The sequence below is a fragment of the Agelaius tricolor genome, unplaced genomic scaffold, assembly GCF_023055355.1.
Source record: "Agelaius tricolor isolate 1412-34295 unplaced genomic scaffold, bAgeTri1.0.p SCAF_1, whole genome shotgun sequence".
In the NCBI taxonomy this organism is placed as follows: Eukaryota; Metazoa; Chordata; class Aves; order Passeriformes; family Icteridae; genus Agelaius; species Agelaius tricolor.
The window spans coordinates 49,298,813-49,317,380 of NW_027269261.1; the positions used below are offsets into that span (position 1 = coordinate 49,298,813).

Below are 18,568 nucleotides of genomic sequence, written 5' to 3' on the forward strand. Positions count from 1 at the left end.
GTAATACTTCTGGCAGAAAGATTTATTTCCCATTTATAAGCTAACAGAAAGAGGAAGTAGGTAAACTTCTATTGTGTACTATTGTACTTTATTGTAATTGTTCTTATTGGTAGTATTTTTTTCTTCTAAAGAAAAGGATGTTACATATGCAAACATTAGCAAAATCCAACAGAATAAATACTGGCAATGTGGATTTCTTTCCCTGCTGAAGTGCAGAAGTTGAAATTCAAGTGAGACTTAATCTATATCATAAAGTACAAAGCCATAGTTTAAACTTGACTTACCATGCATTAGGGAAGAACATAAAAGGACTCATTATGGTAAAACCAAATTGTCTCTTCCTTTTAGGGCAGCTATTTTAAGGAGGTTTAGCTTCTCTTTGCATTATAGATATGTGTAAGCATGAACTGCTGTCCTGCCATGTTTCCAAAGTCCCCTCTGTGTTCTTCTGCCAAGGGTACTACAGATTTTTACAGAGAACAACTGTTAGTCCTGTTAACTGCCATTATTCTTTATCTCACAGCTGGAAGAGCTCACTGAAAGGGAAAATAATCTCTTAACTTTCTTTATCTTTTCTTAACAGCAAGACTGTTTCTTTAGGTGATAGCAGTTTTCATGTTGCAAAGAACTTTTAAAATACTTCTCATTCTGTTTCTGCACAACTGAAAAAACCTAACAAAGCCTAAAAGACCTGCTTAAAATCAGTGGTTTAGTCAATCCCTTTGCTACTTGGTCCCATGAAAACTTCTAGTTATTCCTCTTGGAATGGCCTAAAGAACAGGCTAGTACAGCAAAAGATATTATTTTGAATTTCAAAACTACTGGTCTACAAATTGTTTCTCTGTTATGGAAGGTTCCAGCTGACACGTAGATGCTCTAGGTTCATAAGGGGAGAACCACTTCTGCAATGCAATCCTGTTTCACATACATTCTGTAAAAAAGAGATTAAGATACTGTATAAAATCTTTTTTCTTAAGTCCAAAGATGCTACCTTGGACTTACCAGTAGGGAAGAATTAAAGCATTTTTTCTATCACTTATTAAATAAGACCAATCTAGTATGAATGCACAGATAAAGAATTGTAGAAAAGGGAAATGAAAACATTTTCGTAATTTTTAAAAAGTATGTAAATGCCTAATCTGTGTTTATATATAAGGCATTAAGAATCATCTTTCATAGAAATGGAAGATTGTAATGTCTTTCCTGGAGTTCAAAACTGAGAAAATGCGAACAATGAACAATAAATTCAGAGACTTCTTTTAGATCATGAATGTCTCTGTGCTGGAAAACTTTAAAATTCAGGCTTTTTAGCAGCTGGAGTGCAACAATTGTAAAATCGTCCTTTAATCTGATGAATATCATGAAAGTAACATAATTTCTCTATGAAAATATAATTTATCATAGATTGGTACACTGTTTTTCCTTTGCCCTGGCCCAAAACTGAAGCTGTGTTGTGTTTGGGTTTGTTTCCTGCACAGTGGGCAGTGCTGACGTGTGGACACTGTTTCTGTAATGAGTGCATTGCAATCATCATCCAGCAGTACAGCGTTGGCACCCGCCGCAGCTCCATTAAATGTGCCATTTGCAGGCAGACCACGTCTCATAAAGAAATATCTTATGTCTTCACTGCAGAAGCTGCAAATCAGGAGGATGATATTCCTGTAAAGGTGAGTTGTTTGTGCAGGAGCTCTGTGGCCCAAACCTCCAGCAGTGCATACTTCTTGTGTTTTGTAGCATACTACATCTAGGCAGACAAGTGTGCTATATAGTTTTATAAATAGTTTGTCCTAATGACAAAACCTCTAGACACAAACATGTAGGAATTCAATCCTGATTGCACTGTTGTATCTACTTTTTTTACTGAAGGAGAGTTTTCATTGGGTTGAAGAGACAGCATCTTCATGAGTCTTTAGCAATACTGACATACATGTAGTGCATAGGTACATGTTTGTACTGCATGAATGTCTTGTAGAATTGTCTTGTAGAAACCAAAAACCTGTTTTTAGTGCAATTGTGAAAAAAATAGAGGATTCTGGGCTAAAATGCAAAGATAAAATACATTGATAATACTTTGATTTAGATGGTACTGCTGTCTTTTAATAAAAATATTATTATGATACAGCTGGATAAAAAAATGATTGTAATGCTTGTCATTATTTTAATCTGATTAGTGTAGTTAAAAATAATAACTAGTTGTGCTGACAGACTTCCATGATACCTGTGCAAGTCTCCTTGAACCTTGCACAATTTCTAGGGTTGCTACCCTGTATTGAAGACAATGCTACCACATTCACAATAGTTATTTCAACCTCCCTGGACAAATGGAATTCCATTGTATGAGTAGATGATTCCTAACTCGAATTATTAAAGTAGTTGACAGTATGTGGCACCAGGGGGAGTAAATAGGCTGTATTTTTCAAGTGCTACTTCTTAGAACACAACTTCATGCAGGGCTTTTTACATATTAATTCCATATATAGTTTAGAGACATCACCCTATTTCTAACAAAATTTCAAATATGTTTCATAAATTACATTAAAAAATAACCAGAATAACCAAATTTCATGAATAAGACACTGAAAGAACATATCATCTGCTATTCTGTGTAAAGAGTTGTAGTGTGTTCTTGAAGTATTTCTGCATCAAAAACTTTGAACAAACCAAAAATATGAATTCTGTGTGAATTTTCTTGCTCATTCTTAGTTAATGAAAAATTAAAAATTTACACTGTAGCTTCACTGTATTTACTATGTACACAAGCAACATTGTTAAAAATAAAAAATTCTACCTCATATTCCTTTAAAGGACAATTTACAAAGAATAACAAGCTTACTATGGTTTCTACAGAATACTGAGGTTAAGATCAGTATCACTCAGAATAGATATGAAAATTGTGTGATTTTTTTCAGTGTTCATATTTTAATTAGATCTTTCTCAATCCCTCTTAAAGTATTCACTACCTCTCTTTCTTTCTAACACTTTATTTTACTGATACTAACCATTTTAAGGTAATGCCTTAGATGCAAAGGACTACTGTAAATGGAAGCTTTTTATACTGAGAGAGAGATTACTGGCATCCCTGCATGTTTTGGTTTTGTAAAAGCTTCCTGTGTCTGGTCAGTATAACAGTGGGTGTTGCCAGCCTGTCATCTGAGACAGAAATTGTTAGAGGGTAGTTTTGGTTCTAATGTTTACTGTTCCATAATTCGTTTGATCTAGCCAATTTCTTTATAAATAGTCATCTGAATATTTAACAAAATGACAGACTCGTGGTGTAGGGGTAATGAATAGGATACCATTTTTTAAGACAGACTGAAAAACAAGAGTGTTTCTGTCAGTTTCATCTCTCCATAGAGAAAAAATTGAGATCTTTGTGTATGCTGTGAGCCAAAGTTTTAGTCACTTGTAAGTTCAATATAATATAGTTTAACATAATGTAGACAAAGGGATGAAGAACTTTATACAGTTATTTTGTTTAAAAAATAGAGCAGAAAGACTGTGCCCACTTTGAGCATTGTGCTGTTCTTTTCTGCACCACAGTTCCCCTTACTGATCTTGTATGAAGTCACCCTTGTGACACCTGAGTCACAGGAATCTGAAGGGTGGAAAAATCAACAGCAGAGGCTAATGCTGCTATCTGTTATAGCAGGGAAAAAAAGAATCTGTGATAAGGTCTCAAAACAGTTTCTGAGAAAAAGACAGCTAGAACATATGAGCCAGGATTGTCATCACTGAATCAGAGATGAACAGTATTGGAAAAGCCATAAATGACCCTGGAATTCTGTAGGAAGTCCTAAAGGCTAGGCTCAGATCTCCTTACTGTAGGTGTTTATGATTAGCAGGCAGTAGCTGTGGGGCTGCAAATGTGTCATCCTTTCAGACCTGCCAACATAAGCATTTTTTAATTGTCCATCTGACTTTGCAAACAGTCAGATGGACAGTCAGTGTCTACCAGGTGCAACAGAAATGATGTGGAAGAAAGCTGCTTAGTTTCTGTCTGTGACATAGAGTTGGAATCACTGTGGAGGACCCTGGGCAATAAAACAGCACAGCTTACTGCAGCCTTTGGTAAAACAGTCTGCAGAAAGTCTTTCACATGTTAGCTGCCTAATGTGTGAGTGATCAAGGAGCCCAGCATTGGTTCCCAGCTTGTGCTGAGACTGCTGACATCCTTCCCAGCCAATTCTGCACACAGCATGACTTCAGTAAATTTGATCTGTCATTGTAGTGAGCCAACATAGTTAATTCAATGTTCAAAAGACAGGTGCAGACAGAAATAAAACAGTATTTGTCCTGCTGAATCTAGCACAGTTTGAAATGACAATGTGTGTAGTAAGAAAGTAAAGGCTACTTTAAAAAAGACATGAGGTAAAATTGCTGTAATAGAAAGTACATATTGAAGGAGATGGAAAAAGAATTCCATCTCATTGTATCCTCTTGCTGACCTAAGGGGACAGGGAAGAGTACATAAATCAAAATAGACAAGATGTAGAATAAAGTATTGGATTCATTAAGCACTGAAATACTTCTGAATGCAGACTAGAAAGATGTTTTCATTGCAGCTCACCATCATTCAATAATCAATTATATTTACAATTTTCATACTGTTTTAAATATAATTAACAAGCTTCATAGTACTGAATGTAAGTTTGGTGTTGCCAGAATGACAAACAAAAGCAACATAAATAGCATTCAGATAGGTTTTTTTTCTTGGTCCATTTTCAAAAGGTGTGAAGGTAGGGAAATTTTAATGTGCATTTGAAAGATTCACTAAAGACTGTGCCACAAAGTTAAACTGCAGGAGGCCTAATGGGCACATTTGGTGCCACTGCACTGCTTGGGCTGTCTGCTTTGCCTCAGACAGAACCAGAGGGTGTGTGTGCATGGCACTTCATTCTCCATGTGCTGCTCATGCTGGTACACTCTGCTGACCCTAATGCAGTGCATTATAAGGGAGAGGTAAAAGTAATTCAGTGCTACTTCACCTGCCCCTCCTCAAGGCTGATCATTGTTAACTTTGTGTAAGATGTGTAAGAGACCTAATATAACATCATTTAATAAAGCAATGAATGTGGAAGACGTTTTTTACTATCCTAATTTACTAATGTGCTTCTTTGACTTTTCAAAGGGAAGTCACTCCACCAAAGTGGAAGCTGTGGTCCGAACACTGAAGAAAATTCAATTTAAAGATCCAGGGGCTAAGTCCTTAGTTTTCTCAACGGTATTAATCACCATTTTCTGTCTTGTCTTTGCATGTGTCTTTTGAGTTTAAAGCGTTCATAATCTTTTCAGGAGCTAGTTTAGCTACCAAAATGTTGAATCACTCTGTACAACCACTTGATTGTTTTGAGGATTTGTAGGGCAAGTCTCGTAACTGGAACAAGAATAATGATCATAGTCAGCAGATGTGAAAGCTTGTTTCTTTAAAGGGCAAACACTTAGGTTTGTATGGAAGCAGTAGAAATTCTGGATAATTCTAAATGTGATGTCCAGATGTTTTTGATACATTGTAAAACTGTTTTTTCAATGGCTACCAATTTCTTTTATTCAAGTTATCTTTCTAATTACCTGTCTTGCTTAGTTTTATGAATGATTTGGTTTCTAGCCCAATTTTTTTTAAAAGAATTGCAAATCCTAGCAGTTTGAAAAATTTTTAAATCTAATCTTTGTTAGGGAAGCTAATTATTATTTTTTAGTTGTCATTGCTGTTTGTAATGTTGAGTTACTTTTATTGTGTTGTGTGGTTTTGTTTTTGTTTTTTTTTACAGTGGCAAGATGTGTTGGATATAATTTCAAAAGCTTTGTATGACAACAACATGGTTTTTTCTCAGATCAATGGAATTAGTAAATTTCAGGTACATAAAGGATATTTTTCTTAAATTATTTTCAGTGGGAAAATCATAGTTCATAGAAGTTAATCTGATCCTTTTTACTTCGTTGCTTCATCTCAGAAACTAAAAAAGCAGCAAATTTGTATGGCAGAAATTTTGATCTCCAGTTTATTAATTCTAAAAATTATAATCTCAAAAAGTCCTAGTTTAAAGCATTTGGAGATAAACAGTACATTCACTTTTGAGAAAGATGCATTGGCATGGAAGTTAAGGATGTGACACACTGATCAGTGTTGCAAGAAGTTCATGCCTTCCAGAGACTGTCATGTATCTGTTTTGGGATGACAGACCTGCAAAGATTGTTGATCTGGAGCCTGTATTAGCTGCCATAATTTGTTGAAAATATAGTGTTGAAAATATAGTCTTGTCCCCCATGCACTGCATTGGAGCTTCTGTCACACTGCTGTGATGTTTGCCTTTTAGGAAAACCTGTCTGCATTTAAATATGATCCCAACATCAATATTTTGCTGCTGCCTCTTCACACTGGTTCCAATGGACTGAACATCATTGAAGCAACTCATGTTCTGCTCGTGGAGCCCATTCTGAATCCAGCACATGAGCTACAGGCTATTGGCAGAGTACATCGTATTGGCCAAACCAAGTAAGATTTACAGTTGTGTTCAAGGCTTTAGATATGGTCCAGAATAGATCTGAAAATACCTTGTTCAGCTGCTGCCCTATTTTATGTGTTTCTGAGTTTCCTTGAGAGGTTCTTTCTAACTGGCCATTCTCAGCTCCAGATTAGGAGCTGCCCAAATTGTTGGGGCTTTTTTGTTTCCTTGTTCCGGGGCTTTTTTTGGTTGGGTTTTTTTTCCTAAAAAAAAGTTATAGCACATTCTCATTAGAACTGATAAGTTTGTAAACCACAGTTCTGCCCTCACCCTGTCTTTTTGAAGAAATTATTGACTTTGTATGTCTCTTGTTTGTTTCAGTGTGGTTGCTCTGACATAGGTAGTACTAAACACTTGAAAGAGGTTTTATAAAGTTTGTCCTGAACGTATTAGATGCATGTGTTTTTCCTAAGGTCTTGTGACTTTATAAAAAAAAAAAAATTAAAGCCCAGAACATGAAGAAGAAAAATAGCTGCAGTCAATTCTGGAATAACAATAGTGTAGAATAGTGGGGGTTGTGTTCTGGAAATGAAAGCAAAGAGAGAGGAGGACTGAAGGAGCATGTATGTGAAAGAATGTTTATGAACAGGTGGATATTTATGTGTTTTGGTAAAGATTTTGAATTAACTGTGAGGGCATAGAATTATAACTGTGAGGGAAAGATTGATTGCAACAGCCCACACTGCAATTCTACATGATGCTGGCACGAAAGGTGCAGCAAAAACCTTGCAATAAAACCACCAAGAATACATTGTACTTTTTAAGAATTAAGATTTCAGCTAGGCTTATTTTTAAAAAGGGCTGTGTTCCAAGTGCACTGAGCATTAGGGAATACTCTCATTTAGTGTGACTGGTGCAACTATTACCAGTTCAGTTATTTATTTCTCTTTTTTGGGGGTAGACCTTGGCCTGTGAATCCAAAAGCATTTTCCCTGCATTCTTCTGTGAAATGTTGCCTGCCAAATTTTCAACCTAAAACCTGAAAACCATCTAAGCATTTTCAAGGGTTCTTACCTTGAAAAATGTTTATACTGGGGAGCAAGGGGTTCTTTTTCATTTTTGTCTTTGGATCTGACTTTTTTCCATTTCACTTTCTGGTGCCGGTCACTTTTCTAAATTACTGCTTTCGTTTTTGAAATTTTATTTCATAAATAGAATGAAAATTTATTTCATAAATGGAATTTTCTTTTTTTAGTGTGTTTATTGACATTTTGGGTTTTATATTTTACCAGGGTTTATTGACTACAGTTACTGACTTCTTTAAAAAAAAACTGTTATGTTTTGCTGTCTTCAAAAATAATATTATTAAAACTCTGGGTATTAGGTTTAATTTTCCATCACATTGAGCTCTTGTCTCTTGGAATAATTTGTGACAATGAAGTATAAACATTGTATATAACCAGAGGGCAAAACTCTTTTTTCCTTTGGGCTCTGGAGGAATGTTTCTAGTAAGGACACAGAAAGCAGAACTTTGACCTGCATCTACATTAGGATTTTAGCTAATACAGCTTACATTCATTTAGTGTGTGATCAGTAAAGTGAAAGTGTGTTTACAGGAAGCACTGAGCACTCTGAAATGTCAATGGAATTTGCTAATTGCTTCTAACATTTATTTCTTAAAAACTAGAGGCATATTTTCAACACTTTTAATAGAATTAGGATGAGACAAAATATAGTTATAAACTTTGGCAGTAACAATAAAACTTCTGCTCACTTACGGTGGCATTTTCTTTTTTTTTAAACACATTCAGATCTACGATTGTTCATAGGTTCCTGATAAAAGCAACAATAGAAGAGAGAATGCAGACTATGCTGAAAACTGTAGATAGAAGGTACGTGTTGAAATTTTTTTAAATGTCATTATTGCACTGAAAATGAAAAGGTGGTTCTCCACCATACTTTTATTATGGTTAGGAATGTACATCTTATGTATAAATTTTAACTGTTCTTCAAACTGTTTTGATTGGCAAAACAGTTTTAAGACTTCAAAAGTTTTAACTTGCCTCCAGCAACTTGCAGCTTAAGGTATTTTAATTCTCTGGGAAATATGTTGGTTATGTTTTGTGTATTTTATTTCATAAAAGCCCAAGTAATAAATTATGTATTATGGTATGATTTATCTTTTCAGTTTACCTATGTTCATTGGTATAAAAACATTGCAGTTGATGGAGTAGCACTAAGCCTGCCACTACAGCAACAATATGTTATAAACTCTAACACAGGACATGGGTTTTTTCTTCTGTTATTTTATTTTTTTAACCCTACCAACCTCATCTGACGGTGCTGTGTCACACTTCTTGGTTTCACAGTCCATGCAAACATTGCCCAGATGCTAAGTCATACATGAGGCTGGTGTGCAGACACAGAAAGCAGTTCTTACTGTGGTTTATCTTTCCAAAATCTATAAGCAGTGATGGATTGGAGCAGGACCAAAAATGCTATTTACATTCCTTATGCAGACAGTGTAAGAGGTTTGTACCTTTTAACCAGATGGTATGCACATGACAGATCTAGGAGGAGGCCTTTGTTTAAGGAAATATTCCCTGTTACAGATCATGAAACTAAAAATTACATGCACATCTTTGGCTGTAGTTATGGAAGATTTCAGTTTTAGCTCTTCAAGAATGATTTATTCTCCTTATCTGTGAAATAGCACTACTTATACACATAAAATTTGGATAAATGTACAGTGGTTGAATGATCCCATGAGGGCTAATTTTTTTGAAAGTAATATTAAACCTCATGCTTGGAAGCTCAGGCAAATCCCTTAAATGTTAAGAGGTCAAAGTGAATTATCCCATGTTCTGTTGCCTTTGCAGTGTTTGGTGTTGACCACATTGGGGACAGTAGATGGACTTTTTATCTTACTTAGAATGTGCAGGAGCAGTAGCTGATGAGTGTTCCTGGACAGAAGGTGTGCTTTCCTGCTGAGCTTCAAAGCTGAGCAGTATTGACTCTGAACTGTGTGCTCTGTCTTCAGTGCACACAGCTCATTTCTTACACTGATTCTTTCTCTGATGCTCACATGCAATTTTTTCCTACAGCCACACGAGCTCTTCCATGAAACAGTCAGAAGCCTCAGTGTTGACAGTGGCAGATTTGGCTGACCTTTTTACAGAGGAAACTGAAGAACTTGAGTAAAAACATTGGTTTGACCTAATGAAATTGGAAAGTACCTGACCCAGTGAGCACCAGGATAAAATCCACTTGATCTGTTATTCCTGTAGACATCATCTAACATTTGTCCATAAGAGAGCAATCGGAAATTGAGAAGTCTTAATTTTTACTGATTTCTTCTTTGGTGATGTTCATAGCAGCATACACTTCTGATGGCACTGGATAAAAGTTGCACTTTGCACATTATACAAAAACATGGATTTTTTTTTTCCCAAAGAGAATTTGAGCTGGATGCTGAAACCGAGATCTTGGACCCTTGGTTGAGAGGATTTTTACCATCAGGCTTGATCGGCTATTAGCTCAGTCTGAGAACAAAACTAGGGAGGTGGTTGGGTGGGAAAAGGAAGCAAAAAAATACAAATCTAATTTTTTTTATTGTAAAAAGAGTTGTTAGAAAGAATGACTGTAAATTAATATTCTTCTAGAAAAGACTTGTTAGATTTGATGCAGAGTTATTAAATGTCTTATTGTTAACATTTCAAATTACAAATGTTTACTAATAGTTTGGATATTTGTATTAGGCCTTTAGATATTCATAAAGACTTTTGACAGTTAAATATTTCATTGCTAATGCTTACTCACGGCAAAAAGATAATAATTAAATTATGCTTTTTGTATGTGTGTTGGTCTGGTGATCAGTTAAAGACTCGAACTTGCTGTACATTTTTTCACTTGAAGCTGTGACTAAGTTAATGCTCTGTTTGAAAAAACAAGAAAAGCATTTGCTACGGAATTTTCAAAACTTAATTGGTTACACTACTGATCACTTCGTAATTATTTGGTGTCTCTATGCATTGTCTCACCGTGATCTTTTTTCTAGTTCTTCTCCTTAAAGATGCAGCAATTTTAATATACAAAATACATTAAATTATGGTAGGCAGGCTAGTTATTAGGTTCCTGGTCTGAGTTAGAAAAAGTGTGGAGAGAAATGGAACTTTTGTGAAGCTTCATCTTTAGATATGCAAGAACACTCTACCCCACCTTTTTGACAGTAGATAGTTCGGAAAAGCAATCTAGGCTAACTTTCAGACTGCTGAAGGTAGGCACGATAAATTTTAAGCCTTTTGTCATTGGGTATGGATGTGCATTTATATAACATTAATTTCTGAAGGTATTACAAAAGCAAGCTCATTTGTGCAGTTGGTGTTAAACACAATTTTGTGTTTAGCAAGTGGGCAAATGTGTATGCATAAGCAACAGGCTACTTCCCTCAGTTTGCAGCAAGAGAAATGGAATGGATGGTGGGGTCTTTAGATAAGATTGATCAAGCAGTTTACACAGAAACTGTGACATCTCCATCCTTGAACATACTGGGAACTCAAATAACCCTAAGCAACCTGATCCACCTTCGAAGCTGGTCCTGCTATGTGTGGTGTGTTGGACCAGATGACCTCCATGGATCCCTTCCAGCCCAAATTATTTTACAGTGTACTGGAGATCATGCTGTACAGACAGTCCAGGAACTCTGAGGACAGCAACATTCCAATTTCCTCATCAGCTTCAGATAATTTTGATATTATATGACACAATGTGACTGCACAAGGAGCTGCTATTCACTCTGAGAAAGGATGTATCTGTGCTACAAACTGTGGAAGCACATAGTGTTTACATTCATAGCTCCCATTTTAATTAAATAGATGTGGGAAAAATAGTTGTCAGTGAATGTGAAGACAGAAAAGCAAACTGAAAAATGTCAGTTATGAGAGGTTTCCCAGCCTCTTCATGTTTTTGGCTTGATGCCTTTTTCAGGCTTACTTAGAAAAAGAGGCCATACAAAGTTAAAAGGATAAAAGTGGATATATTTAATGAAGGGCCTTCAGGTACATTAAGGGTAGAAGAAGCCTCCCCAAGGCTAGGGATGATGGTCACGAATTTTCCAGACAGATACAAGTTTGATCTACTTGCATATCAGGAGGTTAATGCTCCAATTCCAGCTTCAGGTAATGAAGTCATATTCCCCCAGTCCACACACCCCCAATTCACTTTTCTTTATACTTTTCAGGCCCAAGGCTGTGGGGTGTCCTTGAGTTTTAGGCCTAGAAGAACTGCTTTGTCTGACCAAATGTGAAGACAGTAGTTAACACTTTATATGGAGTTTAGAGTTATGCACTAATGCAGTACAGGATTTGAAAAATAGAAAGATTAAAATCTTAAGGCATCAGGCTTATTTATATAAATATGATGATTTCATTGTTTATGTATAAATATGTGGCTTTTGAATTCCTAACCAAAAGCATAGCTTCTTATCAAGCACTGCGTGAGTCTTTAGTCTTGGCTTACCTTGTTTTATACTCATATAACAGCATAGGATGTTATATGAAACATAAAATCTGGTTCTAGGTGCTCTCCTGACTGCCCTGGAGCAACAGCAGCTACAGTTCTGGATATATTACATTAAAATCTGGCATGAGTCGTGTTAAAGAACCTCTTGAAATTGGAGGGTTGAACTGTCAGAGTATATAGTCAGTGTCAGTAGTAAAATGAATTCTTCAAGTTTTACATAATATCAAATACAGAGACCAAATTTAATGCTTTTTTCCATTTTTTGTAGTATTTAGTATCTTTGACAAAGGTTTTTCTTTCAGACATCTTAAGAGACTTCTCATGAAATGAATTTTTTTTTCTTTTTCTTTCCTGCTAAGGGTGTAGCTTGTACATCTGCAGTGCTTTTCTCTTATCAAAGCACAATAAGCTTGTTTTCATGGTACTGTCATGGTTTTGCCTTCTATCAAAACACTTTTGAAAGACAGTATCTTAGCTGAGAACAAAGTCTGCCCTTTCCTAGGACTTCCAGTATACTCATAGAAATTAGATTTTCCAGAGAAGATACAAACCTATAAATACTGACTGCAGTGTTTGCATAACATTTGTGTGGACCTACCAGAGGCATGTACCAGATTCTCATGTGTTCTCCTGCTAAAACATGTAAATATGATCCAGGTTAACAGTATTATTTACCTGGTGAAGTCAGTCCCTTGAAAAATGAGGCTTCACCTGTTTCCAAAGACCTCAGTGCTGACTTTTCATCTCTTTCATTTCCATAACAAAGAATGTTAAGAGTTTTTTAAATTGTAGTTGGTGAGGATTTTGGGACAGGTTTTCTCACTGTATATAAAGTTCAGTGCCTTGTAGAACAGAGCTGTCATTTTGGTATCTGTAAAAGCTTGATGCAAATAGTGAACTTCCTTGAACCACACAAGATGATCATCTTGGAAACTGAGGTGTTAAACTTGTGTTGTTAAATTGAGCTCTGTGAATGTCACTGTGGATCTTTAAGAGAATTTGTAATTTAAGGTTCCTCCTTGCTCTCTAAATCAGCCTGTGCCAGGAATAGGTTCACATCTTAACCTGTTAAGTAACTTTTTAACATACTAATGAAAGTCCAGGATATATGACAATTTTCATTGTAGCGTATTTCAGGTCAGGTACCACAGAAGAATATTTACCTCAGTCTTCTCTTGCATATTCAAGTTTCATATTTAGAACTGGACAGAGTTGATGCTTTTTGCGAGACAGGCCGTCCAAACCACACATCTGCCAGTGTGTGCAGGTGTATTAGAGTTATCTGTGAGTGGGATCCTACAGAGATAAAAAATAATTGTGTCTGATTAAACTCATAATTAGACATAAATCCTCTTGTAAAATTCTGTCTGGACTCTAGCTGGGGATCAGCTAACAGCTCCCTACCATTGTCTCTTCTGACACAGTGCTGTCCTCTTTCCATCCATTTTTGCAGTCCTTATGACTACATTACCTCTTTCAGGAATCACAGATTTATTTGTTCAGTTGAAACTGTGCTTCAGTTAATTTGGAGGGAAAAAGGTCTCTATTGGTCAATCTTGCATTGACTGGTATAAGAAAAAAATAACCTTGAAATTTATTGCTCTCCCAAGGTAAGCAATCAGATGAGTTTCTAAGGAAAACCTAGAAATCTAGGGGTTTGTCTAGCTGTAAATAAAGCCTGTTTCTGAAGTGTAATCTAAAGACTTAATGCTTAAAATCTTTATGCTATGCTTTTCTCTAGACTGAAAGGCGAGCTACAAAGACACTGTGCCTGTGCTTTTTTCTTCCTTTCTTGGTTGCCTGAAACAAGTGAGATCTTTACAAGATTATACGCTATAAATGTAGATTAAATGGATTTCTTAATGGAGGAAAAAATAAGGTGCAAGACATCTGTCTCTCCCTCTGCCTGTGTTTTTCTCTTTTAGTGTGTTGGTCATCTCATCCCACCCTCCACCCACTCCCAGCTTGATCAGTTTGTTACAAAGAATTGTTTGTGTTTGGTCAGTGGAAGTAGAGTAAAAGAGTTATAATCCATAAAATGGCTACAGTCAAACTAGCTTACTGTATTACAGGAAAAGTACCTGAGGTAAAGAGAATTGTAGCCTGCAGGCACAGAGTTTGTGGTGATTGGGAGTGGGGCTGTGGCAGAGCCTCATCCCCAATGGGCCCCAGCTGTGAGAAGCAGGTGAGCAGCATTGAAGGCAATGAGACCTGGAGTGCCCAGGGGCACTGACCAATCACCAAAGGGAATAGAGGGCACACAGGTGCAATGCATCAACATGAGGGGTATAAGAGGTTGGGCTAAACAACAAGAAGGGACAATGCTTGCAGCCTTCTCAAGTGATGTGGTGTTAGTCTGTAAGAGCAGGTGCTTGAAGGCTTCTGAAGTGGTAAGGCGTTACTCTGTATGGGTTGAAGCTTTCTGAAATAGTCTGATGATACTCTCTGTATTGTGGCGATCTCAATAGCAGTATATGGTGCAATAGTGGCCTGGTATAAACTCTTTTTTGTACTGATAATATTTTTGTTCACCCCATTCTTCACCACTGTAGAATCAGATACTGAATTTCAGTCTTTTAACTTTTGTATATCTGATTTTATATTGTACAACTGGCACACAAAAAGGACCCCAGTAATCTACTTACTGAGTAGGATATGAGGCTTACTAGTTTTTACTTGCTGAGTCTCTAGTTTTGGCGTTCATAAAGTGCACTTGAGCCACTGTCACAAATCACAGTGAATCCACTGACTTCCCTTCTTTAGAGAAGGAGCAAGGAATAGGCAACTACTGATTCACTGTAGTATTGGATTTAAGCCCCAAGTAGGCACTCTGTATTCTATAGTCATACAAAGTGTAAAGAGGACAGGTAGTTGAATTTGTAGCTTTCAAATATTGGTAAGGAATTAAGTCACCTGGTGTAGATGATATAGGGTTTCTAAATATTACAGTAATTCTTGGACAATTGGATTGTGAGATACCTGTAAACCTCTGCTTTGGCTTGCTTCTGTGTACAAGATATCAGCCTTACAGGGCTCCCTTCCAAGTTCCTTTGCTTTGTGTATTTATAGAGCTTACACAAGCAAGTGCCCAGCCCCATTCATTGAACTGGACACCAACCAAATTTTATCAGTTGAGGAACAGGTGTCATTGTTTCCATGATATAACATCTCTTGGTTTGATAGTAACCTTCACATTGGGTAGAAACTACCTTTCCAAATTCTACCAAGTGTAAGGTCTGACTGTTTGTAGGCTGTCTCAAAATGTAAATTGTTGGTGTAGGCTGGCTTAGATAGTTGTGGGGAGTTTTATGCTGCTTTTCCTTCTATCCTGTGGGAGCAAGTGAGCTAATGGGATTCATATTATGTTGCTATGAATTGTCACTTCTTTATGCTAACAGATGATCTTCATTTGTCAGACTTTCTCTTGACTATGTCATTTGTTTAAGGAAGAAAATCTAGACTGCCTTTTCTTGTTACCTTGATGGAATTTTGGCTCGTCACTCTTGGAGTCTCCTGAGATGGAGGCTCACAAGTATGAGAACATTGACTTTCTGTTTGTGAATGCTGAAATTGTAAGGGACTACCTGTACTGGCTGACTGTTCACAAGTCTGTGGAGCCTGATGGGATTCGTCCCAGCATTCTGAAGAAGCTGGTGTATGATATGAAAGAACCCTTCTTGATCATCTACCAAGGGTCGGGGGAGGTCCCTGCTGACTGGAAGTCAGCTAATGTTCTTCCAGTTTACAAGAAGGACATGAGGGAAGACCCAGGAAACTACAGACTTCTAGACTAACCTCAATTATATTTATTATACCTAGTATTATTTAAATGTGTTGTTTCTCTTCTAGCCTACAAAATCTTAATGCACTAACGTAGGAGTTGTGGACATGATTATACCAGGTAACTGCTGCCCCTGTTGTTAGATCTTGTAAGCAGATCTGGTTAAAAGACATTCCATCCTACAATTCCTGCCACAGAGGTAGAAAGCTTGGAGCACTTCACCACCAACCAGAAAAGTGATGGAGAGGATATCTCTTAGACCAGGTGATCCATTCATATTTGCTGCTGTGCACGTGCTGCAGGGGAGGTGGAATCTATACTAGATGGAGTTGGAGGAGATGGGAGGAGGTTGAGGGGGAAAAATGAGGAATAGTTGTAAAATGTTCCTCTGAGTGCCCTTCTGCTGATTTTTCTGTGGGAGGAATGAGTCACTGATACAAGCAATGAATAAACAAAGGGTGAAAGATTGCAAGTATAGCCTATTCATTGGAGCTAAATGTTCATCTAAATGCAGTGGCACATTTCTATGTTCCTGATTTGAGATATTAGTCACTTTCTTACTGAAAGTTCATGGGCTCTGAACACAAAGTGCTTTGCAGTGCTTGAACAAATGTTAATACTGAAAAGTTTTAGCCATTGGGATGTGTTTTAATTGCACCTAAGTCATAAGATTCCCTAGTCAAAAGTTTGCTGTGGATTTGTGAAGGATAGTGGTTTAAACTTGTAATATATACTTTTATAGATTAGCCTCCCTGAACCAAACAGGCAAGTTTTGCTCAATAGAGGCAAGGTAATTAATCACTTCTGCTGTAAATTAACAAGTGTCTCTGAAGGGGCAAGACAGTGAACTTTGTTATTGCCACTTGGGAAATTCTGCATCTTGAGAATGTTTGCAGTGGGGACGAGAGGCAGTAAGCCCAGCCCAGTCCTCTTGTGCAGGGAAACAAGTGCTGAGAAATCTTGCTGAAGGTTTGAGCCAGCTGTGTCAAATGAAGGACATGCCATGGATTTTTCTGGGGATTCTCTCCTTTTGTGTATTGTAATCTTCAAACATCTTGTAAGCATAGATTTCCTCTAAAGTTTCTAGAATTCTTAACATGTGCTTCATTCATCAACAAGCTACTACTATTCGGTAGGGCTTTTCTTTTTTCCCCGTGGGGCGTGTATTTCTTTTGTGTTACTTGTTCTTAACAAAGGTGACCCTGAATAATTTACAGCTCTTATTAAAAGCCTCTAGAATAGAATTAGAGGACATGAAGCACCAAAGCAAATGAGGTGGGGGAGGTTGTACCTCTGCTTACTCCACAGTTGCTGCTGCTGTAACACAGAGGACAAATGTGAGAGTAGGGGAATGGTAGAGAGGGGTGTCCAGCCCTGTCCTGGGGGATTTGATTCTAAAATAGAGAGGAAAGGTTTTCTGAAGAGTATTTAAGTTTCCACTCACTCCACACTTCAGGAAACCTGTTGTTGGGCACAGGACACCTTATGGCCATTTTTTGGGGCCCTTGATTCTATGGAGAGGTTTTAAAGTCCAAAGTCGCAACCCTGGACTTAAATCTATAATTACACACGTTTTGATAGAAAATGTTTTCTTTCATATAACTACATATTAACAGATATTTTGTCAGGAATTTGCAAGCAATTTCATGTCCTGTAATTTAATTGCTCAAGTAACAGAACACGGACACTTATCAGCTTTTGCAGCAGCAAGTTAGTGACTTTCAGAAACCAGCCCACAGGAGAGAAAAGAACAGTGTTCAGTTATGTTCCAAAAGTGAAATTCCTGGATGATAAGCCAAGAAAAGAGTATTTTGATTACCTCTGTGTTTTGTTGCTTTATACAGCTACTGTAATTTCAATGAAATTATTTATTTAGAAAGTAGCAAAGCTAAATTGTTATTTGAAAATTATCAGATATGGATAAATGTACAACTTTGTGTTCTCTTGGTCTCTGAGTTAACGTTTCCGTCAATAGCCTTTCTTTTGCGCTCAGAGTTTGCTCTCAAAATTGCATCATAGTGTCTCTTGAGCTTTGCAGCTATTTCAAAGCCTTTTTGAACATAAATTTGTCTTAAATTAACCTGCTACTGAAATAATAACCTGCTACCGACTGATGTAACATTCATTACCTTTTCTTTCCATCTTCCTGGTTTGTGGAAGAATAGCTGGTGCCCCTTCTGAGAGACAGGGCTTAATAATTTGTGTTCCTATTCCTCACTACGTGACTAGAGTTGTCTGATAGATGTTACCTGTTAAATATCAGTTGATAGAAATGCTCTGCAAATATGTAAATAATTGTTATTCAAAACTGCAATTACAATATGTGTAGAAGCACAGGGGTCCATAATTATTCTTTCCAGTGTGGTTGGTTGAAGCCAGCTCCAAAACTGCTGACTTCTGGAAACAGCTCACTGTTCCCTACAGCAGTTCTTCGTTACAGTCTCCTGCTCCATGGAGAGCAAGCCTGTGACATCTCCTCGATGAAGTTATCTGTTGGATCAGTTGTATCATATTTTCCTTCCTAGAACTGTAAATCAGTCCTGGTCAATCCCAATATATACAAACTATTTTTAAGAGAGTGGTATAATTAGGAGACCTCTTTGGCCCTTTGGTATATTGCAGTTCATGTGTTACTGTTTATAATTCCTTTTGAGATTTTTCAAAATTTAATAAAATATTAAAAAATGTGCACTTACTTATACCTAGATAGAACCTAAAGAATGAAGAAAATAGCTGATACGTTTCATAAAACCAAACTTCTTGACAAAGCATGAGAAACTATATTGAAAAAGGTATCTTAACTGAGTTCTAAGACAGCACTGCA

General features: G+C 36.9%; 1 protein-coding gene across 2 annotated transcripts in view; it reads left to right on the plus strand.

Annotated features, from left to right (window-relative positions):
* The window catches only part of SHPRH (SNF2 histone linker PHD RING helicase), a 47,954-nt gene extending 37,657 nt beyond the window's left edge, over window positions 1-10,297 (plus strand). Inside the window, exons 25-30 of one of the 2 annotated variants that reach the window (XM_071433226.1) lie at window positions 1,479-1,667; window positions 5,129-5,221; window positions 5,769-5,855; window positions 6,315-6,493; window positions 8,255-8,335; window positions 9,548-10,297. In XM_071433226.1, coding sequence (XP_071289327.1) covers window positions 1,479-1,667; window positions 5,129-5,221; window positions 5,769-5,855; window positions 6,315-6,493; window positions 8,255-8,335; window positions 9,548-9,644 — 726 coding nt within the window. In that variant the 3' untranslated portion in view covers window positions 9,645-10,297. The remainder of the gene's footprint in view (window positions 1-1,478; window positions 1,668-5,128; window positions 5,222-5,768; window positions 5,856-6,314; window positions 6,494-8,254; window positions 8,336-9,547) is intronic. The other variant, XM_071433234.1, reaches the window with a different exon arrangement.
* Window positions 10,298-18,568: the final 8,271 nt, after the last annotated feature.